Raw genomic sequence first — 18,018 nt, 5'->3', positions numbered from 1 at the left:
TTTTTGTAATAAGGAGTCTACTTCCCCAACCTACCATTCCCACACATTGCACAGACCTCAGGGATAGAAACAGAATGACTTTAATCCATCTGATGAGCTGAACCTCTTTAGAGGCCAGATGGGGATGGGGAAGCCCTGCAGTAGCAGGGCCATGCTATTGTACTTCAGGCACAGCTGAGGCACAGAAACCACTGGAAGGGTGGAGGGCGAGTGTGGGTGGGACAGTCAGCTTCCCCTGACTGGCAGAGAAGGAGAAGTTGAGGTTGCAGTATCAAAAGTGGTTCCTGAGCCCACAGGAAGTGCCAGCCCCAGCCTGGAAGTAGGATAGGCCTCCAGGCCCCTGGGCAACCCCATGTGACCACAGGGCAGCCCCATCTCTTCTTGGTCCTCTTCTTCCTCCTGCCCCACAGTGGGAAGCAGGTCCCTGAGCACATTTGGCCTGGCCCTTGACCAAGGTGGGCCAGACAGCCAAGCAGGGTCTTCGACCCACGGATGATCCTGGCTCAGCCCCAGCAGCTCCCATTGTGCCATCTGTCCTCTAGGCTGTACCTGAGGAAGGCAGGGGAGCAGGACACCAGGCTGGCAAAAGTGGCTCCTGCCCAGAAATGTAGGCAGTGTCCTCAGCAGGGTGGCCTTGCCGCACCTCTCACACTGTCTTAATGTCCAGCGTTTGGGCTTGTGACAGATTCTGGCGCTGGGCTTTGACCATGTGCAAGCGTCTCCCGTGCAGCGTGAACTTGGACCAGGTGAACAGCTGCAGCAGAGCACAGGTGATGGGCACCAGCACCAGCAAGTAGAAGCAGCCCTGGCGGAGTGTCGGGGCCTGAGCTGGAGGTGGGGCCGGGGGCTCTGGCCAGGGCTGGGCACTCCCCACAGGGATCCGTGGGTACTGCTGGAAGAGATCATGACCTAGGACGAGAGAGCGCGCAGAAAGAACAGGGTCAGCCCTGGGCTCCTCCAAAGTCCAGTGCCACATCTCAAACGCCCCTCGTACACGTCCAAACCACAACTCGATTCCTCCCCCAACCCTGCTTCTCCCGTTCTTCCCGTCTCTCCCTTCTCGGTAAATAGCACCACCATCCACCCAACAACTGGGGCCAAAAACCCTAAAGTCTCCCTAGATTTCTTGTTTAACTTCAGTGCGCCCCAACAGCCAATCCATCTCCCCTCAACTCTAAAAGCATCCCAAACCCAAACACTTCTTTCCAGCCCTCAAGCACCTCCCAGGTCCAAGCCTCCATTGCCTCTGCCACAGCCTCTGCACAATCCATTCTCCATGCAGCAGCCAGAACCAGTTCTTAAAAATGTAAATCAGACCATGTTACTCGGCTTACAATAGCTTCTCTTTGGACCGAGAATAAAATCCAAACCCTGACCTGCTCTCCAGAGCCCTCACCGCTTTTCCAGCCTCATCTCCTAACCACCCCTGAAACCTCGGGCCTTTGCATTTGACACTCCTTGTGTCTGGGATTCACTGGGCTCTTTATAGACCAAATCCTTCCCATTTAGTTCACATCCTGAGTATCACCTCAGAGAGACCATCCCAGACTATACTAAGTAGCTTCTCAGTCGCACCACAGTAAGTCCTCAATGCCATCGGTAGGTTCTGCAACCCTAAGCAAAATGATATATAACAAACCAGTTTTACCATAGGCTAACTGATATGAACAAGAGTTAAGTTCCTACGGCATCTCATCAATGTTCTATAACAAAACAACGTTGAATAAAACATTTGAGGACCTGCTGTCTTTTTCCCATCGCACTTATCACTACCTGTTATTTTCTTGTTTGGCTGCTTATCACCAGCACCCCTCCTCCCTGACTAGAATATGAGCTCCATGGTGTCCAGGACCTTGTCTGTCTTATTCATTGTTTATCCCCCTAGCACCCAGAGCAGCACCTGGCAGAGATGGTATTCTATACACATTTATTGAATCGATGAATGAACTATTGAAAGAACAGAAGAATCAGAGACCCAGTCCTCTACATATATGGGGAGAGACAGAGGAGGTGTGGCAGCCCGGGGTGGCCCAGACCCAGCCTGTGTCGGCCAGATGCCATTCTCTCGCCCTCACTGGACCTAGAGCCAGGCTTGTCAGCTGGTGTGCCAGGTAAGCTGTGTCCCCTGGGCCCTCACCTGTGTAGAAGCACAGCAGCCAGGTGCCCAGCAGTGGGGCGAAGGTCTGGCCTGGCTTGGTCACCAGGGCCACCATGCCAAAGAGGAGTGCCGAGGCCGCCTGCTTGCGGTGGTTCAGTACCAGGTCCTCATCCACCAGGTCAGTGACTACCAAGGTCAACAGCTTACAGGTGCCCTCAGTAAAGACACGGTTGCTGCCAGCAGAGAGAGAGAGCAGGCAAGAGTGAAGGGGTGGGACGGAGGTGCGGGGGTGAGGGAGGGCAGGGCATACCTGGCAATGAAGAGGCAGAGCAGGCCGGGGCGGTCGGGGCCAGCCACAAGCATGAGCAGGCTCAGGCCCAGCTTAAGCAGGAAGAGCCCCCGCACCACGGTGTAGACACCCCAGCGCTGGCACAGGGGCAGGAAGTAGAGGTTGTTGAGATGGGGAGCGACATAGGAGATGCCTGGGGAGAAGGGGTGCAGCCTTGTCAGGGGGCACTGCCACAGCTTCCACGATTCTCCCTATTTTAACAATCAGAATCAAAGTTTGCATAGTGAGCTGCCAGGCGCTGTGCTAAGAGCTAACTCGCATCCTCATAGTTAACCTCACAGCCCTTTAAGTACTGTCATTATCCCTACTTTATGGATGAGAAATGGAGGCCTAAAGAGATTCAATGACATACGCCCAATGCCACATAGTAAATATATTGGGTTGTCGGAAAAGGCATGACATATTTTAAGTTTTTTGTTGCAAAAATGCGTCATGATTTTTCCGACAACCCAATACAATAAATAAGCAGAGTCAGGACGCACACCCTGGCCTGTCACACTAGTCCTCCCTGTACACCAGCCACTGTGCCACATCGCCTCTGGGTGGCACCATCACCAAGAGGACCACCATCACAGCCCTGGCCCCTCACACCCACAGCCCTGCCCCTTCCTAAGGAAAACAGAGCTGGGGGCTGGAGGTGCAACCCCACAGCAGATTGTGCCCTCTGCCCCCTGGGCCCCAGCTGGGGAAGTGGCTGTGCCTGCAGCTGGGCTACGGGTTCTGGGGTGCAAGCCTCTGTCCTTCCAGCCTGCCCAAGGCACCCACTCACCCAACAGGAAGGAGCCTGTGGAGAGGGAGATGTGGTCTGACAACAGATGCTCCAGGAAGAGGGGGAAGAAGTTGCTGTTGAAATGGCAGTGAAAGACCTGCAACCCAACAGGGCCAGTGAGGAGGCTGCCGGGGCGGGAGGGGAGCCGGGGACAGGGCGAAAGCAAACGAGAGCAGCCTTCATCCCCATGTCCCTCAACATGGAATATTCCAGAACAAAACCTAAAACCAATTCCTGTTGCTTATCTAATTTTGCTAAAAGTTAGAAGGAATGACAAAATTGTCATTACAACAATTAAGTTTTTCTTTTTAATTGAATACACCCTAGTAAAATAAGCTTGAGGACATAAAAACAATCTATTTCTAAATTTGGCTAGCTTATATACTACATGTGTTTTAAGTGTGGCACTTGGTGTTTTAAAAAGGTTGTCAGAGTCCCCAAAAGGGCACCTCTTTTCATATCCTCACTTTGCAGGTGAGGACGTGGCTGTCCCAAGAGCCTGAGACTTGCCTAAAATCACACAGGGAGTTAGGAGCTCACATGGTGCTAGAATCCAGGTCTCCTAACTACCCAAACTTTGGTCCTGTCCTCAAATCATCCACCAGTCCTCAGACGAAGCCCAGAACTGATTTCCTAGCTTTTGAGGAGTCTGTTCCCTTGAGAGAGACATACCCTAGTCACACTGGGTGTAGGGACTGCTCCCATACCTGCACCAGGTCCATGCCCACGAACCACAGGAAGTTCCGGTGATGTGCTAGCTGCCGGAGGTACTGGCCCAAGGTGACGCGGCCCACCTCCTCACTGCCCACAGGCAGCTCCTCTCCACACAGGCTGCGAGGCAGAGGGGAGTCAAGAATGGCCTAGGGCTGGGCCAGAGCCACCCCTCACCCCGGGACAGCCACCCAGGGTTGAAATCAGACTTGAAACAGTGTTGGTGGGAACCTGGAGAGCTGGAGCTGACCACTTACCCGCTATCCAAAGCCAGATCTGGGCAGCCTGGCTCCCTGCCGGTCATTTCAACCCGCCGCCTCAACAGCCGTGTGGCCCCCACAAAACCTAGCCCAGAGCCAGCGGCTAGTGCCACACAGAAGGCGCGGAAGGAAGAGAAGTCCTCCTTGTTCCAGAAGGCATAGGAGGCAAAGACAGAGAGGGAGCCGGCCGCACTGAAGAGGGAGCAGTAGAAGTTGAGGTGGGTGCGGTCATGGGCTGAGAGAGCCAGGTCAGCCAGCAAGGCGTGATGGTGCAGGTCCACCAGCGTCAGGAAGCCATCATAGAGGCACAGGCACAGCAAGAACTGCAGGCCAGCTGGGGCCCATGGGACCCAGAATGCCAGGAACGACAGCGCCAGCAATGGCCCATGCCAGCCCAGGGCCCGCACCCGTGCCAGCACCACAGCCCTCGAGGAGAGCCCGGCGCCCGACCTGCCGGGGAGATGAGGGCTGTTGGGAGATAGCCTTGTAGGCTTGGACCCCAGTTCCCCTTGCCCAGGCCCAGAAGATGGACAGAGGCCCAGAGTGTGGGACTCAACACCAGATGGTCCCACTGAGCCCAAGTCCTCAGCCTCCGATTTAGGAAGCACAACTCACCAGTGGGTACTCTCTCCTTTGCTCCTTTGTCAGCCTGCCAGGGCTGAGGGCCAAAGGGTGGTATGATTCCCATTTTTCAGGGTTGGGGGAAATGATGGGCCCAAGCAGGGATGGGGGAAAGGAATCTGCCAGAAGCAGCAGTGTTTGGGGTACAGCACTCCGCCCTGAGGGCCTGGCGAGCTGAGCTGGGGTCAATCTCTCCCCCAGGTGATTAAGGCTAACAATTCATCAAGGCTACTTCTCCCACCTGGACAGAGCCTGCCCTGACCTCGGGAAGAGAGGCAACCTGGACAACAGCTGAAAATGATCTTCCTTTCTTGCCCCACCCCAAACACAGGTGGAGGTCCTCCAGCCCTGGGGAAGAAGGGTGGGGTGGGAATAGGACTGGTTATGAGCAGTCCCCAAGACACAAACCGGGGCTGGGAGCTGAGGAACTGACGGTCACTCAACCAGCCGAAGAGGGGGTCGTTGAGGCTGTTCCAGAGGAGAAACACCGTCTGCAGGCAGAGGAAAGATGGCGCGGGTGGGCTCCAGGCAGCCTCTTCTCCAGAGCGTTCCCTGCCCAGCCTGCTTACCACCCGTCCAAGATGACACCAGCTTTCCCACCTGCAAACCTTTGCTCGGGGCAGTCCCTCTGCTAACATCCACTCTAGCAGCCACTGTTCCCATCAAATTCCCACCCATTCAGGGCCCTGCTGGTAAATGTATTCAGCTGATTAATATATGTGAATACATAAGATAGTCCCGGGCTCCTAGGACAGTGACCAGGAGAGCTGGTATAATCCCCACTGAGGAGTCATCAGGGCTCCAGCTTTTCTTGCTGAGTCTTGGTGGGCAACCTGGACTGCCCCATGCTCCTGTGTGGGTGGGACCCAGCACTGCAATCTGCCTGGCTCCCATCCCGGGCTGGCCACCCAAGTATTGGCCTACCTCTCCGACCCAGAAGGCAGTTTTGCTGATCTTGTACACTGAGACAAAGGTGTCCACATAGTAAAGCAGGAACACATTGTGCAGGATGGAGATGAAGAGGGCCAGGGAGCCATAGACCACAGCCGTGGGCAGGCCCAACAGCCAGGCCCAAGGCCTGCCCAGCCGCATGGCTGCCAGCCCAGCCTCAGCCTAAGAGCATGGAGAAGTACTCACAGCCACGGGCAGGCTGGCCATCCTCGTCCCTGGGGGAGAAGGAGCCAATTAGCCGCAAGGATCAGAGCCAGCTTTGCTCGAAACCCCAGACCTGTGAGTCATTTAAAAACTCATTTCCAACTGGGAGAAAGTTTTCACGTAAAATAAAGCTGGGAATTGTTAATGACATACAGCTGAAACAATGCTGGACCAGATACCATACCCAGGAGTAACTCGAGGAAACTGATACAGGCGTGCGAAGCAAAGGCAGGCGTCCAACAAGTACTGAGTCAGGTCCAACTGTGCTCAGGCTGTGTGCTCCGTATCTTCTTTCATCTGCATTATCCGACCTTAACGGTCTAAACGTGACAACCCTGGGCTTGGGTGCACGATGTAACTACAGTAAAACCTCAGGCAAGCTAATAACTCAAGCCTTAGTTTCCTCTTCTGTAAAAGGGAAAAGGGGATGATCATGCCTACTCTGCAGAGAAATGTAAGGATTCAATGAGGTAACTCACAAAAAGTGCTCAATAAATGGATGTTGAGGTTGTCATTATTATCTTTATAAAATCCCTACAAAGTGTATAGCACTACTGCAATGTTATAAAGCAACCGCAAGCTCAGAGATGTTAAATAATTTGCCCAATGTCACACAGCAAAAATGTAGCAGATTTGAACCTTGGCCTGTCTGGCTCCAAAGCCTTTTCTGCCAAATCAGGTTCCTATGCACTATTGAGTAGAACAGAGAAACCTGCTGTGGTGAGATATGCTAAGAGTCCACAACTGCTCGTGCACTTTGAGTCCAGAAATTCCACCTCAAGGAACTAACCCCAAGGAACGTGTATAGAGATGTTCATGGCAGCAACATTTATAAACAGCAAAAAGTTGGACAAAGCCTGAGAACGCAACAAAGAGGAAGTACATGGGCAACCTCGACATGTGGGAGAGAAACTCAAAAACATGTTACATGAAAACAGAGAACAAAGGGTGCCTGGCTTCCAACCATGCCGACTCATGCACAGAAACTGGCAGACCATGGGTGGGAAAGGAAATAAAAGTCAGATTTTTATTAGAGCACCATTTCTCACACTGTAATGTGTTTTCAAGTCACCTAGGGACTGTACTAAAATGTAGATTTTGACTTGGGTCTCAAGAGGAACCTGAGATCTACATTTCTAACAGGCTTCCAGGTGACACCGTGTTGCTGGTCCTAACCATACTTTAAGCAGCGAAGCATTAAGTCTGTATCTTTTTTTAGGTTCAAAGCTTCTGTTCTCTTTACAGAAAAAGAATCCCATGTGTGCTTGTCTGACCCCTAGCCGGAAGCTATGAGGTCTTCCTTCTCTGACTCCCTGTTGTGAGTTAAATTGCATCCCCCAAAAAGATATATTCAAGTCCTAAGCCCCAGTACCTGTGAGTGACCTTATTTGGTTGCCGATGTAACCAAGTTAAAATAAGATCAGACCAAATCAGAGTGGGCCCTGATTGCATGATTGGTATCCTTCTAAGGAGACGGAAATTTGGACACAGAGACAGACAGACACACACACACACACACACACACACACACACACACACAGGGAAGATGCTAGGTGATGACAAAGGCAGAAATTGGAGTGATGCAGCCGCCAAGTCAAGGATTGGGGGCAACCACCAGAAGCTGGAAGAGGCAAGGAAGGATTCTTCTCTAGAGACTCCTTCCAGGAGCATAACCCTGCTGACACCTTGATTTTGAACTATGAGAGAATAAATTTTGGTTGTTTTAAGCCATCCAGTTTGTGGTAATTTGTTAGCACAGCCCCAGGAGACATACCCACCCTCAGAGGCTGATCCTCTGTGAGTCCTTGTGACTCAAGCCTTCCCACGGGACTCATTTACATGTCCCGGCACACACACGCACAAAACTAAAACTTCTGTTTCCCATTAGGGAGGCCATGCAAAGCCGACTTCAGCCCCAGTCCAACAGAAATTACCCCACAGGACCTGTCCTTGCCTCATGACCCACCATGGCTCCCCCCACCCCCGCCAAACCTTCAAGGGTCTCTGCTGTCTGGCCTCTCTAGCCCGGCCTGCCTTGGATCTTCAAGCCACCTTCTCCTCTGGCCAAGCCTTTGTTCTTATTGGTGTCTCCCACCAGAAGCACACTCCCTATCTCCTCATCTCCAACTCACCTATCCTTCATTAGCCAGCACGTGTCCAGGAGACCTTCTCCAACTCCTGGGGTACTCACTGATGCCTCCTGCCCCTGCATAGCACACTCTCTTGCCTGCCCCCACTCCAGCCTGACTGGGCGTTTCGTGGGCAGGGCCTGTGTCTTCTCCCTCTATCTCACTCTCCAAGAGAAAGGGCTGGACTCGATCGATCACTCTCAACTGTGGGAGTGACTGACTGGTAGAGAAAGAGGCTCTGATGAGAGAATAGAAGAGAATCTCACTGGGATTGCTCTCAGGCTCACTGGAAGCCAAGTGGCAATCACTCAAGAGCTCTGTATGCACCCTCACTCTCAACCCCATGCCAGTCTATGCCTAGTGGTGGGGAATGAGAGAAGCAGCAGCCCAGTCTACTTGAAACCAGCTGCTAAGTCTGTGAGAATCTCTCCCAAGCCAGCGATCCTACCTTGCCCCAAAGCAGGAGGATGGCCAGGCGGCCTCTCCCTGGAGTCCTTGAGCCCTTGAAGGAATGGGTGGTAGGAAATGCTTTTCTTTTTTCCCCCCACAGCTTTATTAAAGTGTCATTGACATACAATAATCTGCACTTACTCAGACCAGTTGTAACATGTATGCACCTGTGAAACCATCACTACAATTGAGATCATGAACACAGCCATCACCCTGCAAGCTTCCTCAACACTTTCTAAGTAACAGAGCTGAAAGACACACTGGAAGTCTCCGAAGTCCTGACTCCACCATTTACTACCTGTGTGACATGGAGCCATCTGCTTAACCTCTCTATGCTTGTTCTTGATCTGCAGTATGGGGCCTACCTTCCTAAGGCTGATGCTGGCAGTCAATGAGAAAATACCCTAAAGCACTTAGCATGACAAATGTGGTGAGGGCTTTAAAAGATTATTCCTATTGAACCTCTCAGGCCTTCCCCACACACCACACAAGGATGGGGTGGGGAATTGATCTAAAGGTGCACTGGGGCTATAAAGCACTTTCTCTGATTCCCCATGGCCCTTTAGAACTCCCCTACCTCACCTCCAAAGCCTTTGGCCCAGGGAGTGAAGTTCCCCCTCTCCACCTCAATGTCCAGTGATCTGTTCCCAGTTGCTAGAGAAGGTGAACCCTGCAGGCAAGGTCCCAAATCTCCACCAGCCGGCTCCCAGCACCCGTAGAAGAAAGCCTCTAAGGAAGTGAGATGGAAAGGGTATGTCTGTGCCATCAGAAGGGCCCGAGTTTAATGCCAACTGCACTTGCTACTAAGAGTGTAACCTCAGGCAAGTCACCTAACCCTTCTGAGCCTTGGTTTTCTACCTATAAAATGGGATAATAATGCCTATCTTTATAGGAGTGCAGAGAGGATTCAACTAATGTCAGGAAGCCCCAAGCACCAGGCCAATCACAAAGAAGATGCTCAGAAACTGGCCTTTTCTTGGGCTCACTTATAACAGATTAGGGTAGCAGCAAGGTAATATCCTGGTAATCAGGCCCTTTCCAGTAGTAAAGGAGTTCAAGAGATCCGGGAAAGTCCGAAGAGGAGGCCCTGCAAGAAGCGGGAACACATAGATATTTGGGAGTGCCAGAGACAAACCCTTACCACAGGCAGAGCTGCAGGCAAAGCCGCTCAGCCTAGGCAAGCTGCTGCCCAGGAGAGGGAGTGGAGCGGGGAGACTGCAGGGTCACCAAAGTGGTTTCTCTTTCAGATTCTGTTCCTCCATCATGAAACGCCTTCCCCTACTAGCTCTCGTCACCCTCAAACCACCCCAGCAGAGAACAACAGCCCTGCTTCTCCAGGGAGGAACTGCAGGGGCCCACACCAGCCTAGTTGCATAACCTGGGTGAAATATCCTGTAATCTGCAACCAACTCCACCCCCACCTTTGCACCTTGTGGGGCAGCCTGCTGGAGCCACCTTCCTTCTCCCTCCCCAGCCTAGGCCGCACCCCTGCTGATGTGGTTCAAGTGTGTGGCCTTGAGCCAGCCACTCCGTCTCCCTGGGCCTCAGTCTCATCTATCAAGTGGGAGTGATAACGCAAACCTCTTAGATTGCTATGGGCTGAAATGCAAAAGATGTTTAAAGCACCAAGCATAGTGCCTGGCACATAGAAGACCCTCAATAAACAGTAGCTATTTTACTTTTTTTCATGTCTTTTGACGTTTGGTTACGTGATCTTTAAAGGGTTTAAGTCTGTGTCCCTTCTGCCAAATCCATGATGGAAGCTGTCTTTCCAGCACCCAACATTGATGCCTCTCACTGCTGGGTATATCCTGCCATCCCTCAAGTTCTTTTTTAAATGCCGCCTCCACACCTTTCTTCAATAAAGTTACAACTAGGGTAACTTTAAACCATGTCTCAGGCATATAGGATATGCCTGGCTTTTACATCCATTATTATGAATCCTTATAACTCTTGTTACTATTTCCATCCTCATTTTATAAATGAAGAAACCAAGGCTCTTAAGGTTAAATAACTGGCCTAAAATCACAGAGGTATTAGGTGCTAGAGCCAAGATTCAAAACAGGTGTTTTTGACTAAAAAATCTCAGCATTTCTCACATCACTATGCCTACCCCCAACACCATCTTATCAAATCCTGCTAATTCAAGGTGCAGGTCAGTGGCACCAGTCTCCCGGTGTACACCTAGTCAGGAGTTCTCACCCCTTTTCAGATCCCTGGGCTCCCGTATCAGGATCCAAGTGCCTCCCTTATCCTCTTCTAGCCCCCAAGCTCCTTAAGAGCAGGGCCAGGTCGGATCCGCTCTCCCTGACTCCAGGCTCCTTCACCACAGTAGGTGCTCAACTAATACCCATGGGGTCGACTTGTCCCTAAAAGGCCAGTATGTACTTCCCTGGCCCCAGGGAAGAGCAGCGGCCACAGGAGGAGTGTCACTCCCAGATCCTCCTGTGCCTCTCAGCTCTTCCTTCTGCTTGGCTGAGGGAGTCAGAAATTGGCAACCTGGGGAATCTGTCAAGATGATGCTGATGTGCCCTGCTGAGTAAAACATGTACAGCAAGGCAACAGGTGCACAGAGGACCAGCGATAATAACAAGAACCAACATTTATTAAGCTTTTACCATGTGCCCAGCACTGTGCTAAGAAATACAAAAAGAATATGGGAAGATCGTTCAGAGCAGGGAGGTAGAAAGACACCAGATCGGGAAGAGTTTTATAAACCACACAGAAGATTCTATCCTGAGGACAATGGGATGGGGGGACGGACACTGGAAGTGACAAGGTGACAGGAACAGATCTGTTTGGAAGGAGACCCAACATTATGTAAAAACTCTCCCTTCTTCACCCCATCAGGCTTCTGGGAGATAAAAGAACTAGAAAAGGATGGAAATAGTAGCATCTCCTTCGTTGGGTAGGGGGTGCTGATGGATGCCAGACTGGGCCCCTGGAGTGAATAAGGGACATCAGAAGGAAGTGGGTGTTTACTTCTGATTCCCTGCAGGACTAGAGACTGTATGAAAAGCAGTTAGTGAAGAGGAGAAAAGCTAGTATTAAGCAAAATTTGGAGTTGGGACCCCTGGGTCCAGTCCAAATGTTATCACTAACTAGCTATCTGAGTTTATTCCTACCTCTGTGAAACAGGAGAAACAAATCCATTCCCTGCCAGTCCTCAGGGGTATCAAATGAAATTGAAAAGCATAATGCCCTACACAAATATTAGGTGCGTCCTTTTTCTCAACAAGCTGCTGACCTCCGAATTGTCTGCTGTGTTTCTTGCTTCACACCCCGGAGCCCTTTCTCCCTGCCCAGTCTACCCACAGCAAGGTCCAGCCCTGGCAGAGTTGTTGGGCGTGCCCCACACTGGTGGAACCTTCTCCCTCTCCCTCTCCTGCAGGCTACTACAGCAGCACTGGGGGGTCAGCAACTTCACCCTAGGGCCACCCGCCCCTCCCAAGCCACTGAGGAGTCTGAGATCAACCCAGGAGCTCTTTACTCAAGAGCTGGCGTTGAAACACGTGGTGGTTCTCCAACGCATCTGCACGTTAAAATCACCTGCTCAATAACACTCAGGCCCAGGCCTTAGCCCTGACCAATTAAATTAGGATTTCTAGGGATGGGGCTCAGCAGAATGTTCTTTTAAAGCTCCCCAAGTGGCTCTACTACGTCACCGGGGCTAAAGGCCATTATGCTAATGAAATGGATCCGGACCTGATGCATGCCGCGATCCCAGCCCCAGAGAGCCCTTCTGCGAGGATTCCACCCTCACCCCCTTGAGCCCAAGCCTCTCCCACCCTGACCCAAGTGCTCTTCCAACCCACAACCTGATCACCGCAGGGACCCCCGCAGACACCCAGGACTCCCAGAGCGGACGGCATTCCCGTCCCCATCGGTCTGTCCTTTGCGTCTGATTGGCCCCCAGTCCGGCCCGCTCCTGCCCCAGAGCCCCTCCGCCGCCAGCCCCTCACCGCAACAGTGGCAGCCGAAGCCTAATCCCGGCTGCCCAGAGCCAGGTGCGAGCCAGTGTTCCTGTGCGCGCCTGGGGCTGCTTCCCCGGCCTTTCCCTCCGCCCCCGCCCAGCGATTGGCTCCGCGCGGCTCCGGGGACAACCGCCTGGCAGGTGCCCCCGCCCGAGGCTGCCGCCGCCATATTTGTCACGGGCGATTGCCCTTAGGGACCAAAAAGGACGTGGATGCTAGCAAGAAGTGGGCAGGTTGCCTGGATTCCTGACCCGCTTATTCCCTCCTGGATGGCTTAATGTCATTTCAGTTTGAGGAAAAGGTGAAGAAATAAAATGGAGTCACATAGTCAAGCTGCTAAATTACTAAAAACAAGTAGGCTGAGGCATAAGGAAAAGAGTCTATGCTTGCTTTAACTAGCCTGGGAACTTAAACTTTTTCAGTTGTGCGTCAATGCCTGCAAATATGTATGTAAATCCTATAGATAACCCCCTGAAGATCTTAGGAAAGAATAGTCAGTGTCTACCACCTAACATCTGGGAGATTACCATCTCGGACCAGAGGCTAAGGGTGCAGAACTGATTCTTCTCAAGAGAAAGTATTTTTTACCATAAAAACTTTCAACTTTTCTTTCTTCTTTGGAACACTCTGGGTATTGCCTAGTTGTATTTCCCATTTGCAAATTCCAAGACCCTTGAACAAATCTTTATCATTATTTCTAGCCAAAGCCTCCTGATTCATTTATACTCACTTGACAAATTCAAATCAACCAAGTTTTTCTGAGCATCCCCTCCCTTCTCCTACATCTTTCCTTAGTATTAATTCAGGGAATGAAGAGAGCTCATTACCTTCCTACAAGGTGTTGTCTGACTGGATGCACAGCTGAGGCAGATAAAGAGATGGCAGTGGAACAACTCCATATGCTTGCTTGTGAGCCCCTCAATAGTGGGCAGACCTAGATTAAGCAAGAAAGGTATTTATTGGAAAGTGGGGGGAGGGGGAAGTTGGAGGAAAGTACAAACTTCCAGTTATAAGATACATAAGTACTAGGGATGTAATGTACAAAATGATGACTATAGTTAACACTGCTGTATGGTATATTTGAAAGTTGTTAGAGAGTAGATCCTAAGAACTCTCATCACACACATTTTTTTTCCTTTTCCTTTTTGTATTTCTATGAGATAGACATTAGCTAAACTTGTGTTAATCATTTCAGAATACATGTAAGTCAAGTCATTATGCTGTACCCCTTAAACTTATACAGCCATGTGTATCAGTGATATCTCAGGAAAACTAAAGGAGAACAAAAAATTGTATTGGCTTGTGTAACTTTGAAGTCCAGGAGTCAAACAATGTCATCAGGACCCAATTTCTCTGTCTCTTGACTCCACTTCTGTGACTTCATGCTCAGACAGGCCTTCACCTCTCCACCCAGATTGCATTCTTTCACATTTCTGTCCAGAGGAAGAGGGCACGTCCCTCTGCACAACAAGAGAACAAAGTTCTGGGATTGGTTCCCATTGGCCCGAATTGAGTCACATGGCTACCCTTAAAAAAAAATCACTATGGCCAGAGGAATGACAGTGCTGATTAATTTAGCCCTAAATCGCCCTAACTTAAGGATGGAATAGAGCAAACACCCCCAGAACCACTTTACTGAGATTAAAGTGTGGCACCCCAAAAATCTGGGGGCTGTTACTGAAAGCAAGGTGAATGAATGTTGAGAAACTCACAGCTTGGTCCTCATTTTTCTCATTTTGCCTGAAAACTCCCTTCCCAGACCAGCAGGTCTTCAGAAAGCATTTTGGGACCATATTAAAATGCAGCCTCCTCACCCTCCCAGGATCCAACTTGAGCATGGTCTCACAGTCTCCCTACCACCCACCTAGTTATGACCAGATCTCCCTGGGTGCGTGGGAGCAGGTAGAGAAATTGGCTAGTCCCACAGGGTCCTTCATTGAGCTCCATGCTGGGGTGATGCCAGTCTACAGGTAGTCTTGGGCATTCCTCAGGTGCTGGGATTTGGAGGGAGGGGCAAAATCATACACAGGAGTAGAGAGGTGTATTAATTTCCTATTGGTGCTGTAACAAATTATCACAAACTTAATGGCTTAAAATAATACAAATTTATTATCTTCCAGTTCTGGAGATCAGAAGTCTGAGATGGGTCTCATTGACTAAAATCAAGGTGTTGGCAGGGCTGCATTCCTTTCTGGAGGAAAGAAATGAGAATCCATTTTCTTGTATTTTCCAGCTTCTAGAGGTTGCCTGCATTCCTTGGCTTGTGATCCCCCTCCAGATCTTCAAAGCCAGGACTGGCTGGCCAACTTTCATATTACATCACTCCAACTCTTCTGCCTCCATGTTTAAAAACCCTTGTGATTACATTGGGTTCACACGGATAATCAATGGTGATCTAATTTTAAGTTCAGCTACTTAACAACCTTAATACCACTGCAACCTTACTCCCCCGTTGCCATGTAACATATTCCCAGGTTCCCAGGGATTAGGCCATGAGCATCTTGGGAGTAGGAGGGTGAGGATGAGTGTAGGAGACCTTCCCAGAGGGTAGCGGGGCTTTGATGAATGCTAAGAACCTAGGAGAACCTATGGGGAGTACTGGTAATGCTGCTTGAGTCAAAGGAAGGGGGAAGGAAAGTATGATGGCCTGGCAGCCCAGCAGCTGGGAGAGGGCATCAGTTTTAATCATCCAGCAAAGACCACCCGTCCCACTGGGGAAGAGAGAGGTGGAGCGCTGTGACCTGCAGCAAGAGGGTACTAAAGCGCAGACAGGGCTCACCCCATGTAGATGAAGCAATCTTTCTAGCTCCCCCCCCCCCAACTCACTTCTGGGTTTTAGAATCAGGTGGGACTGCATTCAAATCCCTCTGTGCTACTTACAGACTGTGTGACCTTGGGAATGTGGCTTAACTTCTCTGAGTCTCTGGTTCCTTATCTATTAAATGAGAATGATATCACTTTCTTCACATGGTTATTCAGAACTAGAAGTTCTCATGTAACATTCTAGAGCAGGAAGATTGTGCGATAGCCTGAAAGAAGCCCCAGCATAGATTGTTGATAAGGCTAATGTCTTGAGACAGACATGGGGTTCAGTTTTCCCTTACGATAACTGTCTGACTGTGTGAGTTTGAGCAAGTTGTGGTGAGGGCATAACTGAGCACAAGGATAAGCATCTAGTTTATCACTAGTACAGCCAGTAGGCTCATCCAGTGTCGACACTGGCTGGCTGGCTCCTGGCCAGCGAAAGGTGTTTCCCTTTGCCTAGAAACCAGGAGGTGTGGCTGAGGCAGGGCATGGAGGGGAGAAGCTCAACTAAAAAGTGGTGGAAAGGAGCCCTGCTCTGGACCTTCGGCTTCCCCACATGCTGAGGACCAACTCCTCCCGGCTGAAGGAAATAAGTGAGTGGAAGAGCGTTTCAGGGCTGAGGGCTTGAAAAGGCTTTGGGTCCTTATTGTCTGCTGGGAGCCTAGGGTTTGGGCCTAGCCCTGGGACAAGAGGGGAGGTGGGAGCTGAACACCTTAGGCAGAGTTCCCCAAAGCCAGGAAGCACGCATGCAAGGGCTATGCTATGAACCAGAGCCCTGGATTATGATACCCCAGGAATAGGGTGTGTGTGCGTCCATAAGAACAAAGTGAATCCACACACACCCCCACCACAGGTTTGGACCAGGACCATGACCCAGTAAAAATGCCCGCTGCCTGAGCTTCCCACCATGATGTACTCATACAGCTGCCTGGCGCCTGGGAAAGGCGTTTGGCCTCCACTGCAGCCCCTCACCTACACCTACCTGTCGAGACCCCTGCTACTGCCCCCTATCCAGGCCCACAACTTCTGCAGCCGCCTCCCAGCCCTGTATGCGGGCGACTGGACAGCCGAGCGGGAATACCACTGCTTCCACGTCCCAGGCGCGCCCCTGGGGGCCATGACGCCTTGGTGGGCCTTCCCGCAGGCCTACGCCGCGGCCCTGCGCCCGCCGTTCCCCGCGCCCGGCTACCAGGGGCCGTCGCTGCAGTCACCCACGGCAAGAGGGGCCGCAGTGGCCGAAAGCTGGTCGTCGTGGCCAGAAGGCAGCAGCCTACAGGTGGAGCTGCGCTGGGGACGCGTGGAGCGCGCCACGGGCCCGCGCCTGGAACTGCCGGACTTCGTGCGCCGGGAGCTGCGGCGCGTGTACGGCACGTACCCGCGCACTGACTTGCGCGTCACTTTCCGCGGAGGTGAGTTCCTGGTGCAGGGCGCGCCGCGCATCGGTGAGCCCGAGTACCGAGTGCAGAGGCGATTGCTGCGCGCGCCCGCCAGCAGCAGCAGCAGCGGCCGCAGCAGCCCAGCGGGGAAAGCGGCAGAGCGCGGCGGCCCGAAAAAGAGGAAAGGCCTGGGCTGAGGGCGCCGCAGGGCCTGGCGACCGGCTCGGGGGAGCACGCGCACAGCTATCCTCCCAGGCGAGGAGGGAGAGACTGCTGTGCGTCGTACTTGGAAACACCTGTCACCTGTCTTTTTGCTTTTTTACCAAGATATTGCAGCCCGCCTCATGCACTTTCTTGATTTCTCTTATGTTATTGCTGGAGGTGGGGGAAGGGCAAAAAGGGCTCAAGGACATCTCTGGGTGTGTGTCCTGTTACTCTTTCCTTCTGCTTGGGCTTGGGAAGACTGGGTGTGGGTGGAAGAGGGGCCTGAACCCTTTCACTCGTCGCTCCCTCCTCCTCCCTATCTTCCCCTTAGAAGCCTGCCCTGCAGTAAGCCCCCACTTTCCTTTTTTTCTCTTCTCGCTCAAGCAAAGCTTCCCAAACTCCCCACGCCAAGGGCCCACCTGTCCCCAGCTTGTAATGAAAATAAATGAGTGAAGTCAAGTGTATGCTGTGAGATCATTTTTATGTTTGGAAGGTGGGGGTGTTTCCTCATCTATGTAATGTGAGCCTTACTCCCCTGCCTGGGGCACAAGGAGTTGCGGGGGATTAGAGTGGACCTCTGGAAAAAGTGTGCCTCCTTACTGGGCCTAGCCTCTTCACTACTCTCCTCCAGTGTGCAGGATGACACCCATCCTACACCCACAGGATTCTGAGGGTATGAGCTCTTTAGTTGTGTGGGTGGCAGGCATGGCTGAGGAAGAGATACTTAAGGCATAGATTTAGAGCAGACGCTGACATTTTTCTATCATGTAACTAGACTCTCTGAGCCTTAGTTTCTTCATGTGTAAAGGAAGCATTAAAAATAACCCAGCCTACCTGGAAAATTCACTAGGGTTGAAAGTTAAGACGAATGTCACTTCTAGTCTCCTAATTCTTGCTAATAGTCTTTAATAGGTTGAATTTGCAATATTGCGGGAGTTTGCTGGAGACCCATCCAATTTTAACTATGGGTCTAGCCAGGCCACCAGATCTGATACCCAGGCTGTATAAATTTGGCTTCCTGTAGAGTTGCTTTTACAGAACTTCCATTTGTAGCTGGCCAACCACTACTTGGGTATACAGGTATGTTATTGAAGCTGTAGATGCTTGAATGAACATG

General features: G+C 51.5%; 2 protein-coding genes across 3 annotated transcripts; one reads left to right on the top strand and one right to left on the bottom strand.

Moving 5' to 3' along the window:
• Positions 1–64: 64 nt before the first annotated feature.
• On the bottom strand, positions 65–12,605 carry SLC68A1 (solute carrier family 68 member 1). 2 transcript variants are annotated; one of them, XM_019636402.1, is made up of 9 exons: positions 12,505–12,605; positions 5,733–5,974; positions 5,217–5,299; positions 4,185–4,637; positions 3,924–4,047; positions 3,217–3,313; positions 2,409–2,580; positions 2,138–2,331; positions 65–909 (listed from the first exon to the last, which is right to left on the bottom strand). In XM_019636402.1, exons 2-9 carry the CDS (start codon positions 5,898–5,900, stop codon positions 647–649), a joined length of 1,554 nt encoding a protein of 517 aa, XP_019491947.1. In that variant the 5' UTR covers positions 5,901–5,974; positions 12,505–12,605; the 3' UTR covers positions 65–646. The 2 variants fall into 2 exon arrangements, with proteins under 2 accessions (XP_019491947.1, XP_019491948.1); XM_019636403.1 differs by lacking the exon at positions 3,217–3,313 and having other exon boundaries at positions 2,409–2,638.
• Positions 5,930–17,354, top strand: LOC109379612 (uncharacterized protein C10orf95). The gene is made up of 6 exons (XM_019636283.1): positions 5,930–6,038; positions 11,934–11,955; positions 12,480–12,549; positions 12,617–12,741; positions 15,807–15,914; positions 16,466–17,354. The coding sequence occupies exons 1-6, from the start codon at positions 5,930–5,932 to the stop codon at positions 17,352–17,354; spliced, it is 1,323 nt and encodes a 440-aa protein (XP_019491828.1).
• The last annotated feature ends 664 nt before the right edge of the window (positions 17,355–18,018 follow it).

The sequence above is a fragment of the Hipposideros armiger genome, unplaced genomic scaffold (genome assembly GCF_001890085.2).
Source record: "Hipposideros armiger isolate ML-2016 unplaced genomic scaffold, ASM189008v1 scaffold_28, whole genome shotgun sequence".
In the NCBI taxonomy this organism is placed as follows: Eukaryota; Metazoa; Chordata; class Mammalia; order Chiroptera; family Hipposideridae; genus Hipposideros; species Hipposideros armiger.
Note: the sequence above shows the minus strand (reverse complement) of the source record. Positions and strands in the feature narration are given on the sequence as shown.